At 49.1% G+C, this 21,508-nt stretch overlaps 1 protein-coding gene across 3 annotated transcripts; it reads left to right on the forward strand.

Annotated features, from left to right (window-relative positions):
* The first annotated feature begins 1,515 nt into the window (after positions 1-1,515).
* On the forward strand, positions 1,516-19,476 carry L3MBTL2 (L3MBTL histone methyl-lysine binding protein 2). Of its 3 annotated transcripts, none has more exons than XM_063154605.1 (17): positions 1,516-1,588; positions 3,001-3,268; positions 3,481-3,614; positions 4,321-4,444; positions 5,378-5,457; positions 6,723-6,840; positions 7,168-7,302; positions 7,952-8,040; positions 9,572-9,803; positions 10,513-10,592; positions 11,169-11,273; positions 13,035-13,182; positions 14,005-14,087; positions 15,760-15,994; positions 16,688-16,753; positions 17,680-17,802; positions 18,620-19,476. In XM_063154605.1, the coding sequence occupies exons 1-17, from the start codon at positions 1,538-1,540 to the stop codon at positions 18,727-18,729; spliced, it is 2,181 nt and encodes a 726-aa protein (XP_063010675.1). In that variant the 5' UTR covers positions 1,516-1,537; the 3' UTR covers positions 18,730-19,476. The 3 variants fall into 3 exon arrangements, with proteins under 3 accessions (XP_063010675.1, XP_063010676.1, XP_063010678.1); XM_063154606.1 differs by having other exon boundaries at positions 4,321-4,435; XM_063154608.1 differs by lacking the exon at positions 16,688-16,753.
* The last annotated feature ends 2,032 nt before the right edge of the window (positions 19,477-21,508 follow it).

Raw genomic sequence — 21,508 nt, forward strand, 5'->3', positions numbered from 1 at the left:
TTTATTATTGAAAAGAATGTAAGTATTCCTCAATCAAGTTGAACTTGATTCACATTAAAATTAATTTATTTAAATACTATTATTTATTAAAAAGGCTTATTTAGAACTGCAATGACAAATGAACAGCTGTGGTGTGGAGACTGCCATTTAAGCTTGTTCTGTGTCAGCACAGGACTCATTTCTACTGAAGCCTTCAAGAAGCCTTGAGCCAGCCTGTGTGTGACCTAAGGGAGCAGTTCTGCTTGTTCCACACTGGGAAGGGAGCAGGGAGGGGATGCACACCAGTTAGAGCTCCCAGTGTGTTCCATGAAAGATGATTGCAGCAGAAAGACTTAATGAGCCTTTAATTTAGGATTGTGTCTTTTCTGGAAACAGCTTTGCTGTCTGCCGTGCAATGTCCAGTAGTATTTACTAGGGAATAACAATCATTATGATTTATTTCATTATTAACTATATTGTGTTTTAAAGCAATTTTCTATTTTTAACATTGCTGCAGGACTGTTTGGAAAACCTGAATGTGGAGGATCCCTGATGCTATGGAAATATGCTGATCAAGCTGCAGACTGGCTTTGCCAGGTCCCTGACACTGTCCCCCTGTAATTAGGCTACACTACCCTGGATTCTCAGTGTGTTTCATATAGATAGTGACACTCCTTTGTGTTTATAACAGCTGTAGCCTCATGTTAGAGCCTTTGGATTGCTGGAAGAGCAATCCATGTATAAGGTGAGCCTTTGGAATGAACCTTTTTCATGCTGCTTTACTCCCACCTGCAGCTATGACTGTACAGTTGTGCTCCACACATTATTTGTTCAGCCACTCACTACAAAGCCCATACAGACTAAGAATGCTCTGTACAGCCCTTTTTAACTTTTTTTCCTACAACGTCAACACAGTGACAGTGACAACAAAATAAAAGGGTGGAAAACAGAACTGCCTCCATGGGTTTACCTTTACATAAGCTTCTTGACAGGCTGATAGAGCTGGGGTTGTTCAGCCTGGAGAAGACTCTGGAGAGACCTCACTGCAGCCTTCCAGTACCCAGAGGGGAATTATGAAAAAGAGGAAAATTGATTTTTTATGTGAGCAGGTAGTGACAGAATAAGGGGTAGTGGTTTTAGACTGAAGGAGGGCAGACTGAGATTAGATACAGGAAGAATTCTTTACTGTGAGGGCACTGAGGCACTGGCGCAGGCCGCATAGAGGAACTGTGGATGTCCCATCTCAGTGAGTGTTCAAGGCCAGGCTGGATGGGGCTCTGGGCAACCGAACTGGATGATCTTTAGGGTACCGTCCATTCTGGGCCCGAGTGGGCTAATCCCGAACCGCAAGCCGGAACGGAGCCGGGGAGACGGCAGCAGGGCCCAGCCTTTTCCTGGGCGGGACCGCCACGAGCACCCATGGCTGCGGGAAAAGAACTACAGCTCCCGTCGTGCCCCGCGGGCAGCGCGGCGGGAACAAACTCCCCGCTGATTGGCTGTGCTTTCCGCTGCTCTCACCAATCAGACGCACAGCTCACGGGGGACGCTCTGCCCTCGCATGAGGCGGGCTGGCGGCGTTCTGGGAGCGATGGAGCGGGACCGGGCGGAGGTGAGCGGGACGGGACGGGACGGGACGGGACGGGACGGGACGGGACGGGACGGGACGGGACGGCGGCTCCTCTGGGGCCTGGGCTGGGGTGCTCCTGGGTGCGGCGGTGGGTCCGTCTGATCCCGGCTGGATGGGGCCCTGCGTCCCCCCCAGCTTCCCGAGGAGGCTCCGGGTGATGCTGCCCTTGCTTGGCAGCCCTGGGGATTGTGAGGTGTCCGCAAGTTTCACTCACCTGTTGTGGAAGAGTAACAACAGATTGGTGCTCACGTCCTACGAGCTGCTGTAAAGTGCACCCATACAGGGACCAGAAGGCGATGAAAACCTTTCTTTCTTAGAGGAGTTCAGGCCTTTCAGACAGGAATGCTGCCTGAGGGCCTGGATCCGCAGGAAAGCAACTCTTTGTTCAGGGAGTAACCTGGGAACCTTGGGTCTGTTAGTGCAAAGCCAGGGAGGATGCGAGGAGACAGCCCTGAGTGAAGTCTGATCTTCTGTCCACGTGTCTGTAATGATAGCTAGGAGCCAGGGATCAGGGGGAATTTAGCAAAGGAAAGTGATGGGCTTGCTGCTGATCTTTTGTTGTTGCCCACTTGGAGGAGCAATGGTATCGTCCCGCCTCATGTAGCTGTTTGTGTCTGCCTCTGTTCCATCACTTCCTGTGTCGATGCTGAGTTCTTACTGCTCTTTCATGAGTTGCTAACACATTTTCCCAGCTTCTTTTATGCTTATTTGGAGCCTGGTTCAAGATTGTTCTAGTCTTGAGACACACTTTTTCTGTGCTCTTTCTTCAGCCTTGCAGCTCTCCTGCTGTAACAGCGAGTACAAAGAGCCAGTGAAGATGTTTAGCTGTAGGGGCATCTGGGTTTAGGCAAAAACCAATAGCAAATGTTCTACCTCCTGCAGGTGTAGTTTCTGAACCAAGGTCAGCTGTGGGCTGTGCAGTTTCCAGAGGACATGAGCTGTCTCCAGGACTGCCCTGCTGACTTCCAGGCTGTGCTGGTGTTGTGAGCTGTGGTCTGTGCTCTGTGCTGGCTTGACTGTGACAGTGTCTGTGCTGCTGTGCTGTGGAGCTGTGTTGGGAGGAACATTGCCTGGAAGGACACAGTCTCATCTGTCCTTCATCAGCAAGGCAGTGCTTTGCTCTGTATTTTTCTATGTTTCTCAAGCTGCTTTCTGTCTAGCAACAGCCCCGTGGCACTTTGCTCTTGGGAAGCAGAATGCAGCAAGTGGAATGCCACTAAAGGGACCTGTCTGGGGGAAGGTGTTCAGAGTCCTGCCTTTGGGGTTAAGTGGACTCCTTGCCCTCTCTGAGGCCACCCCCTGGCCCAAGAGGGCCTCCCCCAGCAGCAAAGGCAGGTTTATTGTGCAGTGGCGTGTAAAATATCTGCTTTAAAGCAAACTGGCTCTTTTTGTAGCTGGTGTCTGCCTTCTGCCACAAATCTTCATCTTTGGAGCGGGCGGAGGAGGATGGTGATGACGATGAGGAGGATGATGAACTGGACATCTTTGGGGGTTACGACAGCCTCACGTGCTACAACAGCAGCATGGGCAGTGACAGCAGCTCCTGTCTGGAGGAGTCCAGCGATGATGAGGTGGCAGAGCGGGAAGCTGGTGAGCTCTCAGCCTCTCCCATGCACCAGCCATCCACAGGCCGGCTCACAGAAGACAGTGGCTCCGAGCCAGGTACTGCCTGTGCTGCCTGAAACGTTCAGGGGCAGTGAAGGGGGTGTGGCTGCACCTTGGGGGTGCTTTGGGAGCAGCTTTGGATTCACGCTGCATTTTCTGAGCGGTGTGGGGGATCTGCTCTGTACAATGATGGTTAGCTGGTCTCAGCTCTGTCATTGTAGTGAATTGACTCTGCCAAATCCTCATCTTTTTGGCCTTCCTTCTCGCAGCTGTGTGCGAAATGTGTGGGATTGTGGGCACCAGGGAGGCTTTCTTCTCCAAGACCAAACGTTTCTGCAGCGTCTCCTGCTCCAGAAGCTACTCCTCAAATTCCAAAAAGGCCAGCATCCTGGCCAGACTGCAGGTGCGTTTGAACCTTTCCATCTGGCTCTCAGGCTCCATCGCAGGCTCTTGTCGTCCTGGGGGACTTCAACCACCCCTATACCTGCAAAAAGTAGCATGGCAAGCTGTAGGTAATCCAGTAGACTCCTGGAATGCATGGGGGATAATTTCTTAAGCCAGGGAATAGAGAGCTGTAGCAGAGGGAATGCAACAGTTGATTTGATGGTCACCAAGGTAAGTGAACTAATTGGGGATGCCAAGACTGGAGGCAGTAGCCCCATTTGCAGTGGTCATGCATTGGTGGAATTTGCAATCTTGAGGAGTATAGGTCAACTAAGGAGTAAAGTCACGCTCCCGCTCCTGAACTTTAGGAAAGCAGACTTCCAGCTCTTCGGAGAGAGTCTATAATTCTGTCAGATTTCCTGGGGATGAAGCTGGATGTGCCTATATGTAGGAGTAGGTGGTCGCTCTCTAAACATTGGACTGATTTTCCCAGTTTGTTCTTCCTGCCTGAAGTCCCCAGAGAAAGCATGACAGCTTAAAGGTGGTGCTCCCTAATAGCTGAGAAAGGACACACTGGTATTTTACCTGCTGTTTCTTGTTGCTGTGAATGTTAATAAATATTGTAGTAGTCTGAAAATTGTCCCAAGGAAGAGATGAATACCAAGTTGCAGTGGGTGGCTTAGTCTCCTGTGCCGTTAATGTTTCTAATGCTCCTTCTTTTGTAGGGGAAACCACCAACAAAGAAAGCTAAAGTTCTGCACAAGGCATCCTGGTCAGCCAAGATCGGGGCCTTCCTCCATTCGCAGGGCACGGGACAGCTGGCAGATGGGACACTGACAGGTCAGGATGGTGAGTGTAGGTGAGGGGTGAGGAGGTGCAGCTGGAGTCACAGAAATGGGGACAGCTTGAGGGCTGTAAGCTCTGCAGTCCTCCTCCTCCTCTCTGGTACCCTGCCTTGTACGATGTGTGTGGATCGCTGTGACACAAGCTGGCAGAGCACAGGACATGTCTTTTTTCATCTTCCTGCCCATCCACTATTGTAGCCCCATTCTCACTCCTTGTATGACTTGACCTGGAGTGTAAGCTCTGTGGTCCCAGTCCCATGAAGTGCTGACTTCTGCTGGCAAAGGTGACTTAAAGGTGTGCTGCTTCCCCCAGCCATTTGCTGCCCCACTGCTCATGGGGAGTTACATTTGCCCCGAGTCACTCACTGATCACTTGGAGCAATAACCACTCACTGCAGCTGAAGAAGCAGCAACTGACTGTGTTAGGGAGAATGGGAGGGCTGGGGCATGGCAGCAGCAGGGAGTGATCCCTGAGCAGACTGCTGCTGGAGCCTGCAGCCAGGAGGGACTGTGGGATTAATCTCTCAAATTAGTGTCTCTGATTTTCCCAGCACCCTCTGGGAAAGCAAGCATACTGCTGATATCACCCTGCAGTGTTGCTGCTGAGAGCCAAAATGTGAAGTGGTTTAACCCTGAAAGAATGCACTCTCCCTGGAGTGCTTTAGCCCTAGGCTGGACTTGACCCCTTTACTGCCCTTTCTGCTCCCCCAAAAACTAGTGACAGTGAATATTGATTAATAATGTATTTTGCCTCTTGTGGGAGTTAGTGACCATGCACTCACATAGGGTCTAGTTTCCCACCAGAGAAAATGCAGTGGAATGCATAATCCCTGTGTGTTGTCTTAGTGCCTGGAGGCTGCAGGCTGAAGTCCAGAGGTAACTGATCTCTGCCTGTTCTGTGTCTCATCTGATTTTCTGCTCTCATGTCTGCTTGCAGCACTCGTCCTGGGCTTCGACTGGGGAAAGTACCTGCAGGAGCACGGCTACAAGGCAGCTCCTGTCAGCTGCTTCAAACATGTGAGTTCTGCTTTGCTGTGCATGGCAGGGCACACAGGGCATGTCCTATGCATGGGCCCCCTGTGCTCCTGTGACAGGGGGTGAGCAGAGGCCCAGCAGGTGGTTATTGAGACCTGGTGGTGCAAGGAAAAGAGTTGGGGTTTCTGGCAGCTGAGAATGGGAGTCTCACAAAGGGTCCAGGGACTTGGCAGAAACACTGCTGGTAGTGATGCCTATGATTTTTAGCATTTTATGTTTTTCATATATTTGTAGCTTTGTAGATTGCTAAAAGCATGGCTGTAGCTTCTAGTGTTTTCCTTCCCTACATGTAGGAACAGTAAACTAATCTTATAAACACATTCAGGAATATTGTAGTCTTATTCCAAGAACAGAACCAGCTTCAAGGACATTCTGTTTTCCAACCAGAATCTGAACCAGACATAACAAAAGTGGGGCAAACAAAACCTCTGGACTGCTTCCCGTGGGTCAGAACCCCAGGAATTATTGCTTAACCAACTAACATTTTACCTGGACAGTATATGATAAGTATACTAATCAACTACTCTTATCAAAATTGCAGAATTACTCTTCCACATGTGATTTTTACCATATTGTGTACCTGAAAGCTTTCAAGTAAAGGTTTGCTTTTATATTGACTCTAACATTGTTGGGAAGATCTATTCTGTTTTCCAGGCATCAGTAGCAGTGGCTCAGTGCTGAGTGGGAACAGAATTAGTTCTGACTGGGGATGATAGTGGGAAGCTAATTTTGCAGTTTGTATGGCTGAGTACAACCCAGGATGATGTGCAGAGAGGAATTCAATTTATGTGAGCCTGGCAGTAGCTGCACCTCCAACATGTTCAGTTTTTATAAGACTTGTTATATTCCTTTTGAGTTGTTGTCTGATAGTACTGACAACATTTCCTTTTCCTTGAGGATAGGTTAGGCAGACATGTTAGCTATCCTCATTGTTAGGTATCTTTATGCCATAGAGGAATGGCAGCAGCTACTTTGGAATAATGGGACATCTGGCAGTGAAACGGTTAAGTATTGCTATATTGTATTCTGCCTTTTGGGATCCTCAGTGAACATCCCACTGAGATGTTTGGGACAGTTCAACTGTATTTCAAGATGTTGGCAAGTCCAGGAGGGGTAAGACATGCAAGCCTGTGTCTAAGGTGAAGGTGTAGCTGCCTAAGACATGTCTCTGAAAGCCAGTAGGGCCTAAACCCTGCTCTGATTTCCACATCCCTCTCCCTGCCTCAATGGCTGCCTCCATCTTTCAGGTGCCGCTCTTTGATCAGTGGGATGATGTGGTGAAAGGTATGAAAGTGGAAGTGCTGAACAGTGATGCTGTGCTCCCCAGTCGTGTGTACTGGATTGCATCTGTCATCCAGATTGTAGGTAAGTCTCCAAAGTAATCTTTCACAGCTGGGCATGGCTAAGCTCTGAGGGAAGCTTTAGAGAGCTAAGGGTAGCTGGTCAAGCAAAACAGCAGCTATTTGGAGCTCTAGAAGTGCTGAGAGATTTTGGAACAGGAAATACCATGGTGAGGGAGTGAGAGGAAACCAGCTCGTGGTTCCTCTTCTGGTTGCTGGTCAATTTGCAGGAATAGTTGCTGGAGAAGCTCTGGTGACCTGCAGAGTGCTGAAGGCCATGCTGTGGGTACTAAACCTGTGGTGCCAAATTCTTGGCTTCTGATGCCTTTGTTTTTCTGCTCTGTCCTGGCAGGATACAGGGCCCTTCTGCGATATGAAGGCTTTGAGAATGATGCTGGTCATGACTTCTGGTGCAATTTGGGCACAGTGGATATTCACCCCATTGGCTGGTGTGCCATCAACAGCAAAATCCTGGTACCACCACAAAGTGAGTGTGGGGCAAGAGGGGTCAGCATATACCTGGGCATGGAGAAGCTTTGGTTTATGCCTAGCACAGAGGGAGGGGTGTTCCCACTGCATGTAGGACTGCAGCTCCATTTGTGCTTTGAGTTACAAGCAGCAGTTCGAGTTTGGGAACCTGGAGACTGCTTGGATTACTCCCTCTGCATCTCCCTATTATTGACCTGGGGATGCTGCATGCAGAGCTGATGTCAGACCTGTGGGGGCAAGTGCAGGTGGCTTTTCCTCCTTCTAATCCACATGGTGGCTAGACTTGAACTTTGGGGAACATTTTGGTCCTATATCCTGGGACTCCAGTCCCTGCACAGCTAGCAGTTCAGAGAGGGATGCCAGTTTAGTGGAATTCTGGCAAGCTGAGATTTGCTTGGTATGGCTCATGTGTTTTGCTCTATTACCACCTCCTCATCTAGATCAGTGGAGTTGAGTGTCTCCTTGGCCCAGTTCACTATGTAATGGTGATCCCTTCAGCCAGACGTCGGGGCAAGCTGGCAAAACAGAGTACAGAATCTGAGTGTGAAGAAGGCCTATTAGTGCTAATGGGCTGGCAGAGAGATGAAAGGTGTGGTGCTGTAATTATTTTGGTCATAAAGATGGACTTTTTCCCTGCTCATATGTAGCTATCCATGCCAAGTACACTGACTGGAGAAGTTACCTCATGAAAAAACTGGTGGGAGCTAGGACCATCCCAGTGGATTTCCACATAAAGGTAACCATGGGAGGCTGTTGTTTTGTGTGGGGGAAATGAAGCTGAAGTCAAGACATGTGCTCAACATGTCTCTTCTGGTTCTGATCTGTGTAACTTTTGTGTGCCTTGAAACCTGGGCAGGGCAGGGGCAGTGAGTGCTTCCACATGCTGCTTAGATACTTGTCATGATGCTGTGGGTAATGGATGGCACAGCCTCCATGCCCTCTCAGCACAACAGTTTCTGCTTTGGGTCATAGGCAGGCTTTAAAAGCTGTTGTCACGTGATCTGCTGGGGAATACTGGGATGAGGTTTGGCTGAAGGGAGAGTGCAGCTCCAACCTGGCCTTTCACTGCCCTGTTTCAGTGCCAGGGAATAGCTCTGGGAGTCAAAAATCTTTGCCTTCAGTGTTGGTAGCAAAGCAGCCTGCAGGGAGTGAGAAGGGCACAGGCTTCCTTCAAGTGTCATGGCCTTGGCATCTCTATATCTCTCATGATTGTTTTTGTGTGGCCTGTGCTGAGATTAGACCGTGTTAGAGGGAAGAGGGTCTCCTGTGGCTAGGAGCTTTGGAAATGGCAGATAAGAAAGACCGTCCCAGAGACAGCAAGCAGGAAGGCAGGTGATAAGGTTTTTTGTGTGCAAGGTAAGTGGTGACACTGAGCTGGAGATCTGGATGTAGTCAGTGCTTCCCATGTTACTTCTCAGAAAGTTAGGAGGGTGTTTGTAGCTGCTTGTTCCTGGGCCCCAGCTTGTAGCTGAAAGGGAAGTGGTGGAGGGAAACAGACATTGCTTTTGTCTTTCTCCCCTTAGCATCCACTCCCACCTAATAAACAGGAAGTGGAAGACTTTAACTTAAAAGTTCTTCTGGATTCAGGTGTAGGCTGGTTTGAGTATCTATTTTGTGTTTCCTAGTTGCTGCATGGCATCTTGGGATCACAGTTCCAAAATGTCAGGGATTCCATAAACACCACTGGGCATTTGTGGATGAGTAGGACAAGGCTGCATGAGCAAACCAAAGGTCTCAAAAAAAGTCAGAAAGCAGCCAGTGACTCTACTGTCCCTTTGGGTCAGTCTGCTGAGTAACTGGCTTTGGATATGGAGTTGGGAGATGATCATCATGTAGTTCAACCTCTGATCAGAATAAAAAGGTAAAAATAAGAACCTGACCTCTTTTGAAGTCAACTGAATCCTGTTGCACTTTGGGAAACTACACGTCTATCTGATTGCAGCCTCAAGACTTTCATGACTGAAAAAGGCACACAGCATTCCTTACTTAGTCCCTTGTGAACAAGTTCTCACTGGGGACATTGACCCAAGGTGGTGGCTGAGCATTGCTGCTGGGCTGGAGTGGGGCAGCTCTTATGAGGCCACATGACAAAAGGGAGACCCAGCGTGTGTGTGCCCAACCACGCTGTCGTGTCTGGGGCTGCCAGCTGCCTGTCCCTTCCTAGTCAGCTTTGGGCAGTGCCAGGGTGCACGTCTGTGGGGAAAGCTGTTCTCTCAAGTGTTTGGAGAACTGTGCTTGATCTCACCTCCTCTGTTGGTTGTTGCCAGATGGCAGAGAGCATGAAGTACCCGTTCCGGCAGGGCATGCGGGTCGAGGTGGTGGATAAGAACCACGTGTCCCAGACACGTATGGCAGTGGTGGACACAGTCATTGGGGGCAGACTGAGACTCCTCTATGAGGATGGTGACAGTGATGATGACTTCTGGTGCCACATGTGGAGTCCCCTCATCCATCCTGTGGGCTGGTCACGGAGAGTCGGCCATGACATAAAGAAGACAGGTAAGGATCAGCCATCAGCCACTGCAGCCATCTTGTGATTTGCGGGGAACTACCTGCACCCTGCTGTTGACACCAGTCTTGACATGCTGGGAGTGAGGCAGTTGCCTCAAGACCTAACAGGTGAAGTCTGCTTAGTTTTGTGTCTGCTGATTTTTTATCTGGATAGATAAAAATCCTGAGATCACAGGTCACAACAGGCGACTGTAGGGTTTCTTACCTGAAGCAGACAGTCTGTCCCCTTAGTGTGAGAATGCCGACTTTGCAACATGACAGATGTTTGTAGTCTTTTTTGAGGAAATTCATGCTGGCTTCTGTAACACTGGATGCCATCAGGTTGCATTTTTCTGGACTTTACCAAGAGGAATTTTTGATTGGCTTATTCTAGCAAAGTAAAAGACAAAAAAGCAAGACTTGAGCTCTGCTGATCCTTTTGGTTGTGTCTCTATTTCTGCCTCTGCCTGGTGATTATAGCTGCATGTGTTATCAGTAGTTCTCAGGAAGCTGAGCCATCTGCTTTTGAACAAGCCCTTCATCACAGCCCGTTTTATAAGAAGTGTAGAGGGACTGACCTGTTCTTTTTGTTAAATAGTCACATATTGAGGAGGTTTATAGCAGCTAGGCTCTCACAGGAAAATTAATAACCAGTCTGTTTCCCTATTGCAGTTGCTGCAGGCTTTTTACCTCTCTGTGTTTCTTCCATTCCTCACAGACGAAAAACGTAATGACATGGCAAACCATCCCACCTTCAGGAAGATTTACTGTGATGCTGTGCCCTATCTGTTTAAGAAGGTAGGACAAGTGTGCCTTTCTGTGGGGGTCACAAAGAGGGAAGCAGTGATAGCACTTCCTTGCCTGGGCATACATGCTGCCATGTGGGCTGTTGAGGGTGGTCTTTCTTGTACCTAAGGGCAGTAAGGTCTTTGAGGTGTCAAGGCTGTTGTTAAGAAGGAGCAGTCAAACTAGAAAACTGAAAGAATTAAAGGACAGTGACAGATTGAGGCACTCAATCGAAGGGCAAGGAAGGGAGCTTTGAGTTGGAGAGGAAAGAGGATTGCATGGGAGAGACCAGTTCTGACAAGGAACTGGATCATGCTGGTAAGGACTGAGATGAGAAGGAAGCTTGCTTTGTTGTGGAGCAGCAGTTGGGCTTGGCTCTGTGACTGACCAGAGCCATGGCAAAAGGTTGCCGACACAAACATAGTGTTGGTTTGGCTGCCCCTTTGTATTTCTTGTAATATTTTTGGTTTCCCCTCCCAAGCTGAACCAAGTGAAGTTTCAAATCCTATTTGTACTTGCTGCGCTCGGTGTCAGGATGGGACTGTCCCACACCCCTGGCAGCACATGGTATACCAGAGTCTCCCTTAGGTACGAGCTGTCTACTCTGAAGGTGGATGGTTTGAGCGAGGCATGAAACTGGAAGCCATTGACCCCTTGAATCTGGGCAACATCTGTGTGGCCACTGTTTGCAAGGTAAGTTCAGTGAGCCTAAGGGGTCTGCTGTGTTTGCTTGGCATAATGCAGCTTCTCCTCAGCTCTTTTCAAATTAATGAGACCAGGTAAGATTTTGTATGGGGGAGCAGAGAAGGCTGTCAAGAGAGGTGGACAGCTGATGTCTGGAGGGAACTGGGGGGTTATCTCAGAGTTCTGACAAGCTGTTAACCATGTGTACTTAGACAGCGTGAAGATGAGCATGCTTGGTCTGCAGGCTACTGCCCAGTGTGACTGGCAACCACGCTCTTTCCACCACTGGGCATGCAGTAGGGAAGATTTGTTCTCCAGTTCTGAGAGTGTATAGAGAGGCCCCTGTGGAAAGAAGGGAAGAGTTGTGAGGTGACCTCCATATGGGGAATGGCATGAGGATGGACATGTCACCTTCAGTCTCTCTTGATGAGGTGGTTGTAAGCTCTACTCTTCTGCTAGTGTCAAGAAGTTCCTTGCCCAGGTTTCCTCAGTGAACTGTGTTGAATGTTGAAAGCATAGCATTCATCTGGGCTTTTCCTGCTTCTTCAGGAAGCTGTTTGCCCTCACAGAACCCAAACTGAGGACTTTGATACTTGGGAGTTTGGCTGTGGGATGCTATGAGAGCTGTTTGTGTCTTGTAAAATGTTTCCTTCAGCCACGGTTTTGAAATGGAAGAGTTTGGGATAGGCATGCCTATCGCCTTTAGTAGGCACTAATACCAGTGAGTGACAGGGAGGGACAAGTCTTGTTGCTGTATGAAGTAGCAAATCCAAGGGTGGTGCTCTTTCCCTTCTGCCCAGTAACAAATTCATGATCTGCCTGGTGGAGAGGGCTTTTGGGCTGCTGGTGAAGTGTTTCTGGAGGAGAACAGAGCTCTGCCGTGTTACTTACGGAGCATGGGCCAGCTCTTGGAACTCCGGTGCCATGCCAGGAGTGGGGAACTGCCTTGGTGCAGGGATTTACCAGAGGCAGAACCTTTAGAGCCACTTGTTCTAAGGTGCCAGACACAAGCCATGACAGGGACCAGGCAGAGGACAAAGGAGGAGGCTCTTCATCTTGAAGGAAGCACTTATTCCAAGGAAAGGGATCAGAAACAGTCTCAGGCACTCCCGTGCCAGTGGTTTTGCACAGATACAAGTCAGGAGGTGGATACAAAGGGCTAACCAAAAGGGAACCCTCAGCGGAGGAGTGAGGGGATTACATCAAGTGTCTGGGGCCAATTGGGGTAGGAGGGTGGAGAAGATGGGTCACATGGGCCAATGGGGCTTTGAGGAGTCGGGGAATGCCAAACCGGTGTTGCAGTCAAGGATTGGCCTGAGGTTAAAGTGGAACAAAAGGGGCTGGGCTGCCTTGACAGGCAGGGAAGGAGCTGGAACAAGAGGTGGGGAATGGCATGAGGGACAGCTTTGAGGGAGGGTAAAACCGAGGGGTAAACTAACTTGGGGAGAACATGGGGGTATAAAAGAACAAACCACTTAACAAGGAATCAAGAAAATAAATTTGAACCATAACAGCTGACCATTTAAGGCTTTTCACATAGTCCTTTCACAAGGTTCTTAGTGTTGGTCCCAGTCCTGCAGAACTTGCTGCTTTGGGGATTAGCTTGTGTTGACTAACATACTAGGAGAAGCTTGGGGCACATAACATTGGATTTTACTGTATAGTGGCAATTGTGATTGATATGTGGGGGGACTCTTGAGAGAATCTTTTGAGAGGAGGAGAGGCTTTAGAGCAAGTAGAGCTCTACTCATGCTTTCACTCCCACGTCAGGTTCTCTTGGACGGGTATCTCATGATCAGCATTGATGGAGCAACGTCTGATGATGGCTCTGACTGGTTCTGCTATCACGCCTCCTCACACGCCATCTTCCCTGCCAACTTCTGTAAGAGGAACAACATTGAACTGACCCCTCCAAAAGGTGAGATTTGGACTCTGCCCTGTGGTACAAACCTGCACGCAGAATTTGATGGGTGTGTTTCTGAGAGGGATCAGGTTCAGATAAATCAAAACAAGGTCCCATTCCACTTGTTTTTCAGGGAGACTGCTAGTTCAGAGAGGCCGGATGTTTAAGCTTTGCCCATATACCAAGTCTTGGTTAGCTCCTGGCAGATCAGTGGCAGAGGTGTATGATCCCCAAACTGAGCAGAATAAAAGCTTTTAAAGGACAAGGAGGATGGGAAGGGATAAGTAGAGCCATTGCTGCAGGAATCAGTACTTAAGTGTCCACAATCATCTCTATTCTTTTCTCTTTGAATAGATCTGACATGAATATTTCTTCAAACTTCTAAGAGACAATCACCCTAGGAGTGTTTTTGCTGCCTCATCTAGCCATACCTGAAAAATCTTGCTCTGAATTTCTGTGTTGCAGCATTTTTGTGCGGTGCTGTTCATTTTAATTTGATGTTCCTGCTGATGGGAGAAAGAAAGATTGGTCTCAGTGGTGTGTTTTGAACATACTACTTCCTTCTTGCTGCTGGTCCTCCCCTTTCTCTGGGTGTGTGGCTGACACAGATGTTCAGAGCTGCAGCTTGCTTTTCTCTGTATTAGCCTGCAGAGAGGGGTGCTGGACTCCCATGGAATCCATGCACTAGGTTCATTCCAAGATCAGGCTGTACATGCAGGTTCACTGACCTGCTGTGCAGCTGGTTGCTATGCCTCCTTCCTGCCTACTCTGCCTTTTGTCCCAGCTGGTCTACCCAGTGACTGCCTTTTTACCTCTTAGTGTTTCTTCCTTCTGCAGGGTATGAAGCAAAGACATTCAGCTGGGAACATTACCTGGAGGAGACCAAATCAAGACCTGCTCCATCACGGCTCTTCAACACAGTGAGTGCTGCCAGGAAGAAACAATGTGTAGGGACGCTTGGAGTAAGCAAGGAGGAGTGCAATAGCTCTGGCTGTCACAAGATCACAGAGATGGAAGTGACTTCTTGTCCAACACCCCTGCTACAGCAGGGTCATCTGTAGCATGTTGCTCAGGACTGTGTCCAGATGGATGGAGACTCCACAACCGTGTGGGCAACCTGTGTCAGCGCTCATCGGCACTCATGGTAGAACTTGTCTCCTGATGTTCACAGGGAAACTCCTGTGTTTGTTTGTGCCTGTTAACTCTGGTCCAGGCACTGGGAGCCACCGAGAGGAATCTGGCTCCATCTTTGCACCCTCATTTTAGGCATTTATACACATAAATAAGGTACACCCTGAGCCTTTTCTCCTCCAGGATGAACAGTCACAACTCTGTCAGCCTTTCCGCATACAAAAGATGCTCCAGTTCCCTCATCATCTTCCTGGCCCTTTGCTGGACTCTCTCTGCTGTCTCCCTTGTACCAGGGAGCAATTGAGGTGTGGCCTTGTCAGTACTGAGCAGAGGGGAAGGATCATTTCCACTGACCTGCTGAGAACAGCTTACCATTAGCCTTCTTTGTGCCAAGGGCACATCCCTGGCCCACGTTCAACTTCATGTCCACTGGGATTCCCAGGCCCTTTTTGGCCACGCTGCTTTCCAGTCAGTCTGCCCCTAGCTTGTGCTGGTGCCTGGGGTTCTTCCTCTGCAGATAAGGGATTCCAGCTTGTCAAGGTGCCTCTGGAGGGCAGCACAACCATCTAGTATATTCTGTCTCTCCTCCCAGTTTTCTACTACAGGCAAGCTTGCTTGGTTTGACATGATACTCTGACATGTCATCTGGATAATTAACTAAGATGTTCAAAAGGAGTGGATCCAGTATTGACCAGTATTGACCCGTATTGACCCCTGGGGTACACTGCTATTTACTAGCCTCCAATTAGATTTCATGCCACTAATAACCATCCTCCTGGCCCGGTCACTCAGCCAGTTTTCAGTCTATCTTGCTGCATCTGCACCCAGCCTGTATAGTTCAATCATCTTCTCTATGAGGTTCTTATGGCAGTGTCAAAAGTCTTCCTGAAGTCAGGACAGACAATATGCAGTACACACAATATATGCAGTCTCTAGTGGGCTGCAGTTTGCTGACAGCACTTTAGGGAGACCTCAAAAGCCCAGGAGTATGTACTCTCTGAGTTGGGACATCAGTGTCCTGCCTTTTGTGGGTCCCTCTGAGTGTCACCTGTGATTTTTCTAGTGTTTCTGTGAGCTCCAGGCTCCTGGTGGGCTCTGCATTGCTCATTGCCTGTGGATGTGTGGCTGGCATGTTGGGTGGAGGTTGGGGCTGCTTTACATCAACAAAACTGCTGCAGCACCTGGGCCTATGCTGATCTTTCTGATTTCCCGGGGGTAATTGTTTGATTGTGTTCCTGAACTGCTGCTCCCCCCACAGCAGAATCTTGCTTCTAAAAGCTGGGCTGAAATTGACTGAGGAGACAGCTGGCCTTGGATCTTTTTTTGGATCTATGGGCTTGTTGTCTGCTTGCTTTAGACTAAAGGCCAGCCTGTGAGAGTGGAGTTGGCCAGATATGGGTTTGGACTGAGTGCAATGGCCTTGGCTTTTCTTTTAAATTTTTTTCATTTTTATGCACCCAGGACTGTCCCAACCATGGCTTCAAGGCAGGCATGAAGGTGGAGGCAGTGGACCTGATGGAACCCCGGCTCATCTGTGTGGCCACGGTGAAGCGTGTAGTCCAACGTCTCCTTAGCATCCATTTTGATGGCTGGGACAACGAGTATGACCAGTGGGTGGACTGCGAGTCTCCAGACATTTATCCTGTGGGGTGGTGTGAGCTGACAGGCTACCAGCTTCAACCACCAGTGGTTCCAGGTGAGTGAAGATTTTACTGTGGTTTCTAACGTTAGAGATAAAGATTTCCTTCCTCCTTGATTTGCACTGGCTACCAGAAATCTTCCTCTGTTGCCACGTTCTAGCAGCTGGCAGAGGGAGGAGCCTTGATAGGGAGAAAACAGCCTGAGTTTTGAGATTGGCTCTGTTCCCCCACACCAACAGAGAATTGCTCCTGAGGAGTTGGGTAGAGTTCCAGGTGGTCCTATCTCTGCACAGCTCCCTTTTATTAAGAACAGCTATAACCTTAGCCAGGTAGCAGCAGGAACTTGCCCCATGCTCCCTTTCCTCATCAGCTCTTTGACTCTGTCTATAAAAGGTAAGAGCATCATCTCAAGAGTTCGTTTGTCCCCTTGTCACAGGGAGGCCACTGCCTCCCCTTTGCAGATGTTCTCCTTCCTATTTCAAACTACAAATCTTGTTTCTTTACTGCCCCTACCAAGTCTATACTGGGCCTCTCTCCCCTGTGCTGCCCCAGCCTGCTGCTCTGGACCTTCACCTGGAAGCACAGACAGCAACTGCACTAGAGCCTTGCTTTCCCCTTAGCTGGTTGTCTTGGGAAGAGGGCTTTGGCTTGGGGGGACGGGTATATCTGTTTCTCGCTTATGTCACTTCATCCCAGTTACCTACTGGTTATGGGACTTGGCTTTCGTTTCCCTCTCGTCTCCATGACAGAGCCCACAGCTCCAGCGAAGGCCAAGGAGGTGCCCAAGAAGAGGAAGAAACCCTATGGAAAGAAGAGTGAGTGATGTTTGATTAGTGCCCTCCCGCTCGCTCGCAGGCTGGGCCCAGTTAGAGGAACCCTGTCCATGTCCCATCAGAGCAGGAGAGAGAGGCCTTGTCTTGTTGTGGATGCCCTCATTTGGCTGTGGGTTTACAAACACAGTTTCACCCTTCTTACCTGCCCTGTTACCTAAAGAGCAGAGAGCTGTGTGCGGGAAGGATCTGTTTTGCAGTCTGTTTTCTGTTGGCTGAGGTATATATGGCACTTGCTTCCAGGTGTGAGGTTGTGCTGCTTTCACTGCTGTGTCCATGTTTGGAGGGAGATGTTTGCTGCAGCTGGAGGGTAGCTGGAGAGCAACCCTGCTTTGTGCTGAGGGAAAGAAAGCCTTAAGATGGCTGAAGAGGCCAGTAGAAATACTTTTATTGTTTCATCTTGTCATTGTTGTTGTCATTGTTGCAGTAGCTGTGGCAAATCATGTAGACAGATCATAAATTCCTTCTTGGGGGGTGGAGGGGAAAGTACATCCAAAGAATATAAAGATTTTCAACCTAAATAAAAAGGTCAGCTAAAAACCAGAACATTACGGTTACAATGTCTGCACCTTGCAGCAAATATGCACATTGCCTAGGACTAGACTCAGACAGGTAAGCAAAGCTGACTCCACACTGATTCTGAGAGGACCTGCTCCTTGGAAGTTAAACACATGCTAAAGTGCCTTGCCTTTAATGAAGGAGAACATGAAGGAGCATATTTTGAGATGATAACTGTAGAATTTTTCTCCAGTAGGCCATTTCTGTTGCATAAACAGTTGGCAGCTAATGACCATGTAGCTTTCTGTTCAGTTGTGCTGGTCCCTGGCCTGTGGTTTCTCAGAGGAGCAGGGTTGCTGATTTTCCAGGGGAAAAGAAATACACTTTTGCTCATAGTCTGTTATCTCTTTAAGGAAAAAAGTTACCTGCCAAAGCCCGCAGTGTCAAGCAGCCTGTCAAGAAGCCTTGTGCCATGAACTCAAAACGAGAAGCAAAAGCTGCCAGCCAGGCTTTGCCAGAGCCAGCACCTGATGAGAGTAAGGGAATGAGTTATTGTACCCTGCAGCGACATCCACCTCTCCCCATACACTCTCTTGGCCAGTATTCATGGGCACCTCCAGGCAGGAGAAGGCAGCAGCATGTCAAATGTCCTTCCATACTCCTCCAGAGACACTCCAGAGAGTAGAAGAAAGCATTTGCTTGCTTTCCTGGAAAGGTTTGCCTCCTGAGAAGGTTTGGTGAGACCAGTACTGCTCAAAATCTCAATGCTGCCAATGCCTGCTGAGGGCCTGGTTGTGTGAGGTCAGGGAGGAGAGACAAAGTGGATATGTCAGGGGTGGCTGTCTCATCCCAATCCCCAGCAGGGCTGTTGCAGCATGTGAACATAACCTCTCATGCTGTGGTGACCAGCAGAGCAGCTGGGTCACCTGCCAACCCTAGCAGGTAGGGGGAAGAAGGGTGGGTGAGGTGCCTTGCGCACATGTGAATTGGAGAGTCAATGAAGGGTCCCTCCTGTTCATTTAAGTTCCCCTTAAATGTGAGCCCAGGCAGATTGAAAATGGATGACATCAGCTTTGGATGTCATCATCCCTTAGGAGTTGTTCTTGGGGGCCAGCATGAATGCTGCCAGGGTTTAGTCCCATCCTGATTGCTGCTATGACCGTGGATAGCTTTGCAGTGGCATGACAGGGCTGCCTGTGGTGAGGTACCCTCAGGGAGTGGGCTGGCGCCAGGGCCTGGGGCATTTTAAGTACCTGCATGGACAGATCTGGTTTGAAGGTGCTGCAGGTAATGCTAGTCAACATGGGTTGATTTTATTTACTTATTTTTCCCTCTCTATTTCTCTCTTGCTAGTCATTGCTGTGCGGGTGAAAGAAGAAACCATTGACCCTTCAGATGCAGAATTTGGACAGACAGAGCTTCCTGTTCCCATCAGCAGCATAAAGGAGGAGGACACAGACTGATCTGGAACATTCCACAGCTGCCCACAGCAGCTTCACCTTGTGGCTCTTTAGGGAAAGTCCTGGCAAAGGGATACAGAGGACCAAAAGGGCCTTCCTTTTTTAAAGCAGACCACCCTGTGGCATCATAACTCTGCTTTCCTGGTGTGCAAGAAAATTTCCTCCAGACTTGTAATGTTAAGCCCTAGGAAACAGTAGGAAGACTGTAGGTGTGCTGCAGAGCATGACCAGGGTGGCTGCTGTAGTTGTGCATGCCTGCTTTTAAAGGCACCTTTTGGATCAGGAGCTCAAAGCAAGGCAAGAGGCTACCAGAGCACAAAAGGCCAGTTTGAGTTCTTAGCTGTGGCTGGAGGTGACAAGTGACGAGTGCAGGACATATCAGGAAAGGAGCTGCCCCTGTAGGACTTTGGTGCTGTGCTCTCTGGTCTAACTGCTGCGAACCCCAAGAAAATCAGGACAGGAAGAGTGGAAAGAGGTGAAGAAACAAAAGGAGATGATGATGCCTGCTGAAGAAGTGAGATCTTTTTTCACAGAATGGTTTGGGTTGGAAGAGGACCTTAAAGATCTCAAGATCCTCATCTAGTTTCAGTACCTCTGCTGTGGGCAGGGACACCTACCACTAGACCAGGCTACCCAGAGCCTCATCCAACCTGGCCTGAACACTTTCAGGGGTGAAGAATCCACAACCTTTCTGGGCAGCCTGTTCCAGTGCCTCACCAACCTCACAGTAAAGAATTTTTTCCTAATACATCATCTAAAACTACTGTCTTTCAGTTTGAACCCATTCCTCCTCATGCTGTCACTACATGCTCTTGTAAGTGGTCGTCTCATCTTGCCTGTATGTTCCCTTCAGGTATCAGGAGACTGCAGTTAGGTTACCTTGTAGCCTTCTCTTTTCCAGAGTGAACAATCCCAATTCTATCAGCATTTCCTCATAGGAGAGGTGTTCTATCCCTCTAATCATTTTGGTGGCCTCCTGTGGACTTGGCTCCAACAAGTCTATGTCCTTTTTTTGTGCAGAGGACCTCAGGGCTGGATGCAGCACTGCAGGTGGGGTCTCACCAGAGCTGAGGGGGAGAATCCCCTCCCTCACTCTGGCCATGCTGCTTTTGATGCTTTCACTCATCTCTTGATGCTTGATTGGCTTTCTGTGCTGTGAGTGCCATTGCTGGGTCATGTCCAGCCTCTCATCCACCTGTATCCCCAAGTCCTCAGTAGGACTGCCCTTGATCCCTTCATGCCCCAACTTGTGTTGATTCTGGAGGTTGCCCCACCCCAGGTGCAGCACCTTGCACTGGGTGTTGTTAAACCTCATGAGATTTCCATGTGCTCACTTTTGAGTCTGTCCAGATCCCTATGGCTGGCATCCCATCCTTCAGGTGAGTGAAGAGCACCACTCAGCTTGGTGCTATCTGCAAACTTGCTGAGTGTGCGCCTGATCGTTTTGTCTGTGTCATTAATGAAGACATTAAAAAACACTGGTCCCAATGGGACACCACTGTCACTGATGCCCACTGGGACTCTCAGCTGTTGACCACTACCCTCTGCAGGCAACCATCAAAACAATTCCTAATCCACCAAACAATCCACCCATGGAACCCATCCCTCCAGTTTGGAGGGAATAGTTGTGACGGTCTGTGTCAAAAGCTTTACACAAGTCCACCTGGCTCAAGGAGCTATCTTCCATGCATTGCAGGAGTCTCCTGGATTGCCTGCAGTTACCTTGGTGCTTCCCCAGTAGCTGTCAGGGTGGCTGAAGTCCCCCAGCAGGACTGGAGCGTGTGAGCACCACACCTCCTGTGACTGGGGCAGGAAGGCTTTGTCAGTGGGCTCCCCTTGGTCAGGCAGCTGTGGCAGACCCCGGCCTCAGGGCTCCTTTGTTACCTCAGTGTCTGATTTTTATCCACAGTATTTCAGCCTGCTCATGGCTGTTCTTCAGAGACAGCTCTTCACACTCAATGCACCTCTTGACATGGAGGGCAACCCCTCCACCTCTCCCTCCTTTCTGTCTCCTGAACAGCTCATAGCCATTGATAGTCACACTTCAGTCACACAGTTTGTCCCACCAAGTTTCAGTAATGGCAACAAGGCCATGACTTTCCAGCAGCATGGTGGCACCCAGCCCCTTTGGTTTGTTGCCCAATTCTGTGTGCTTTGGTGTAAAGGCACCTTGGCCAGGCTGTTGGCTGCATCACCTTCCCAGAGGAACACCCCTTAATTCCTTTGAGATATTTCCCTGCTGGTATCCCTGTTGGCTTCTGTTACCTCAGGAGTCCCTGGCTCACCTCTCTAAGACTCCAAGTGTGCTCCCCTGTGTCTACTACCTCTTCAAGTCACCTGCAGAGGGACTCAGTACCACCCTTTCTCTCTAACCTTCTCATGCCATCCTACAGCTTGCCAGGGAAGAACCTGAAATTGTCCCTCTCACATCTGGTTTTAGCAAGCAATTGGATTGCCCAAGAAGGAGTTTAGGAGGATTCACCCACAACCATAAACACCTCTGGTGGTAGCTCTTTGATGCTTACTGTGAGGGACAGTCAAGGAACATCTTTCACTGCACTGATTGGTGTGATCTACTCCCCAGAGGAAGCCATGGGACTTCAGACCTCACCTACACTGAGTTCCTTAGTTTAAGGCCCATCTCACCACATTAGGCAGGCTGCTGCCAAAGATTCTCTTACCCTTTATAGATAGGTGGATCCCATCATAGACACGTAGATCCCATCCACCTAACATGTTACAATCATTAAAGCACACACTATTGTCACAAAAGCAAAAACCT

Source organism: Melospiza melodia, chromosome 4 (genome assembly GCF_035770615.1).
Source record: "Melospiza melodia melodia isolate bMelMel2 chromosome 4, bMelMel2.pri, whole genome shotgun sequence".
In the NCBI taxonomy this organism is placed as follows: domain Eukaryota; kingdom Metazoa; phylum Chordata; class Aves; order Passeriformes; family Passerellidae; genus Melospiza; species Melospiza melodia.

What these genes read in the sequence shown, in the direction of transcription:
- L3MBTL2 (XM_063154605.1), top strand. Translation starts at nt 1,538, where the DNA reads ATGAGGCGGGCTGGCGGCGTTCTGGGAGCGATGGAGCGGGACCGGGCG. An exon ending in GACACTGACAGGTCAGGATG is followed by an intron (nt 4,445 to 5,377) that starts GTGAGTGTAGGT and finishes GTCTGCTTGCAG; the next exon opens with CACTCGTCCTGGGCTTCGAC. An exon ending in CAGTGGATTTCCACATAAAG is followed by an intron (nt 8,041 to 9,571) that starts GTAACCATGGGA and finishes GGTTGTTGCCAG; the next exon opens with ATGGCAGAGAGCATGAAGTA.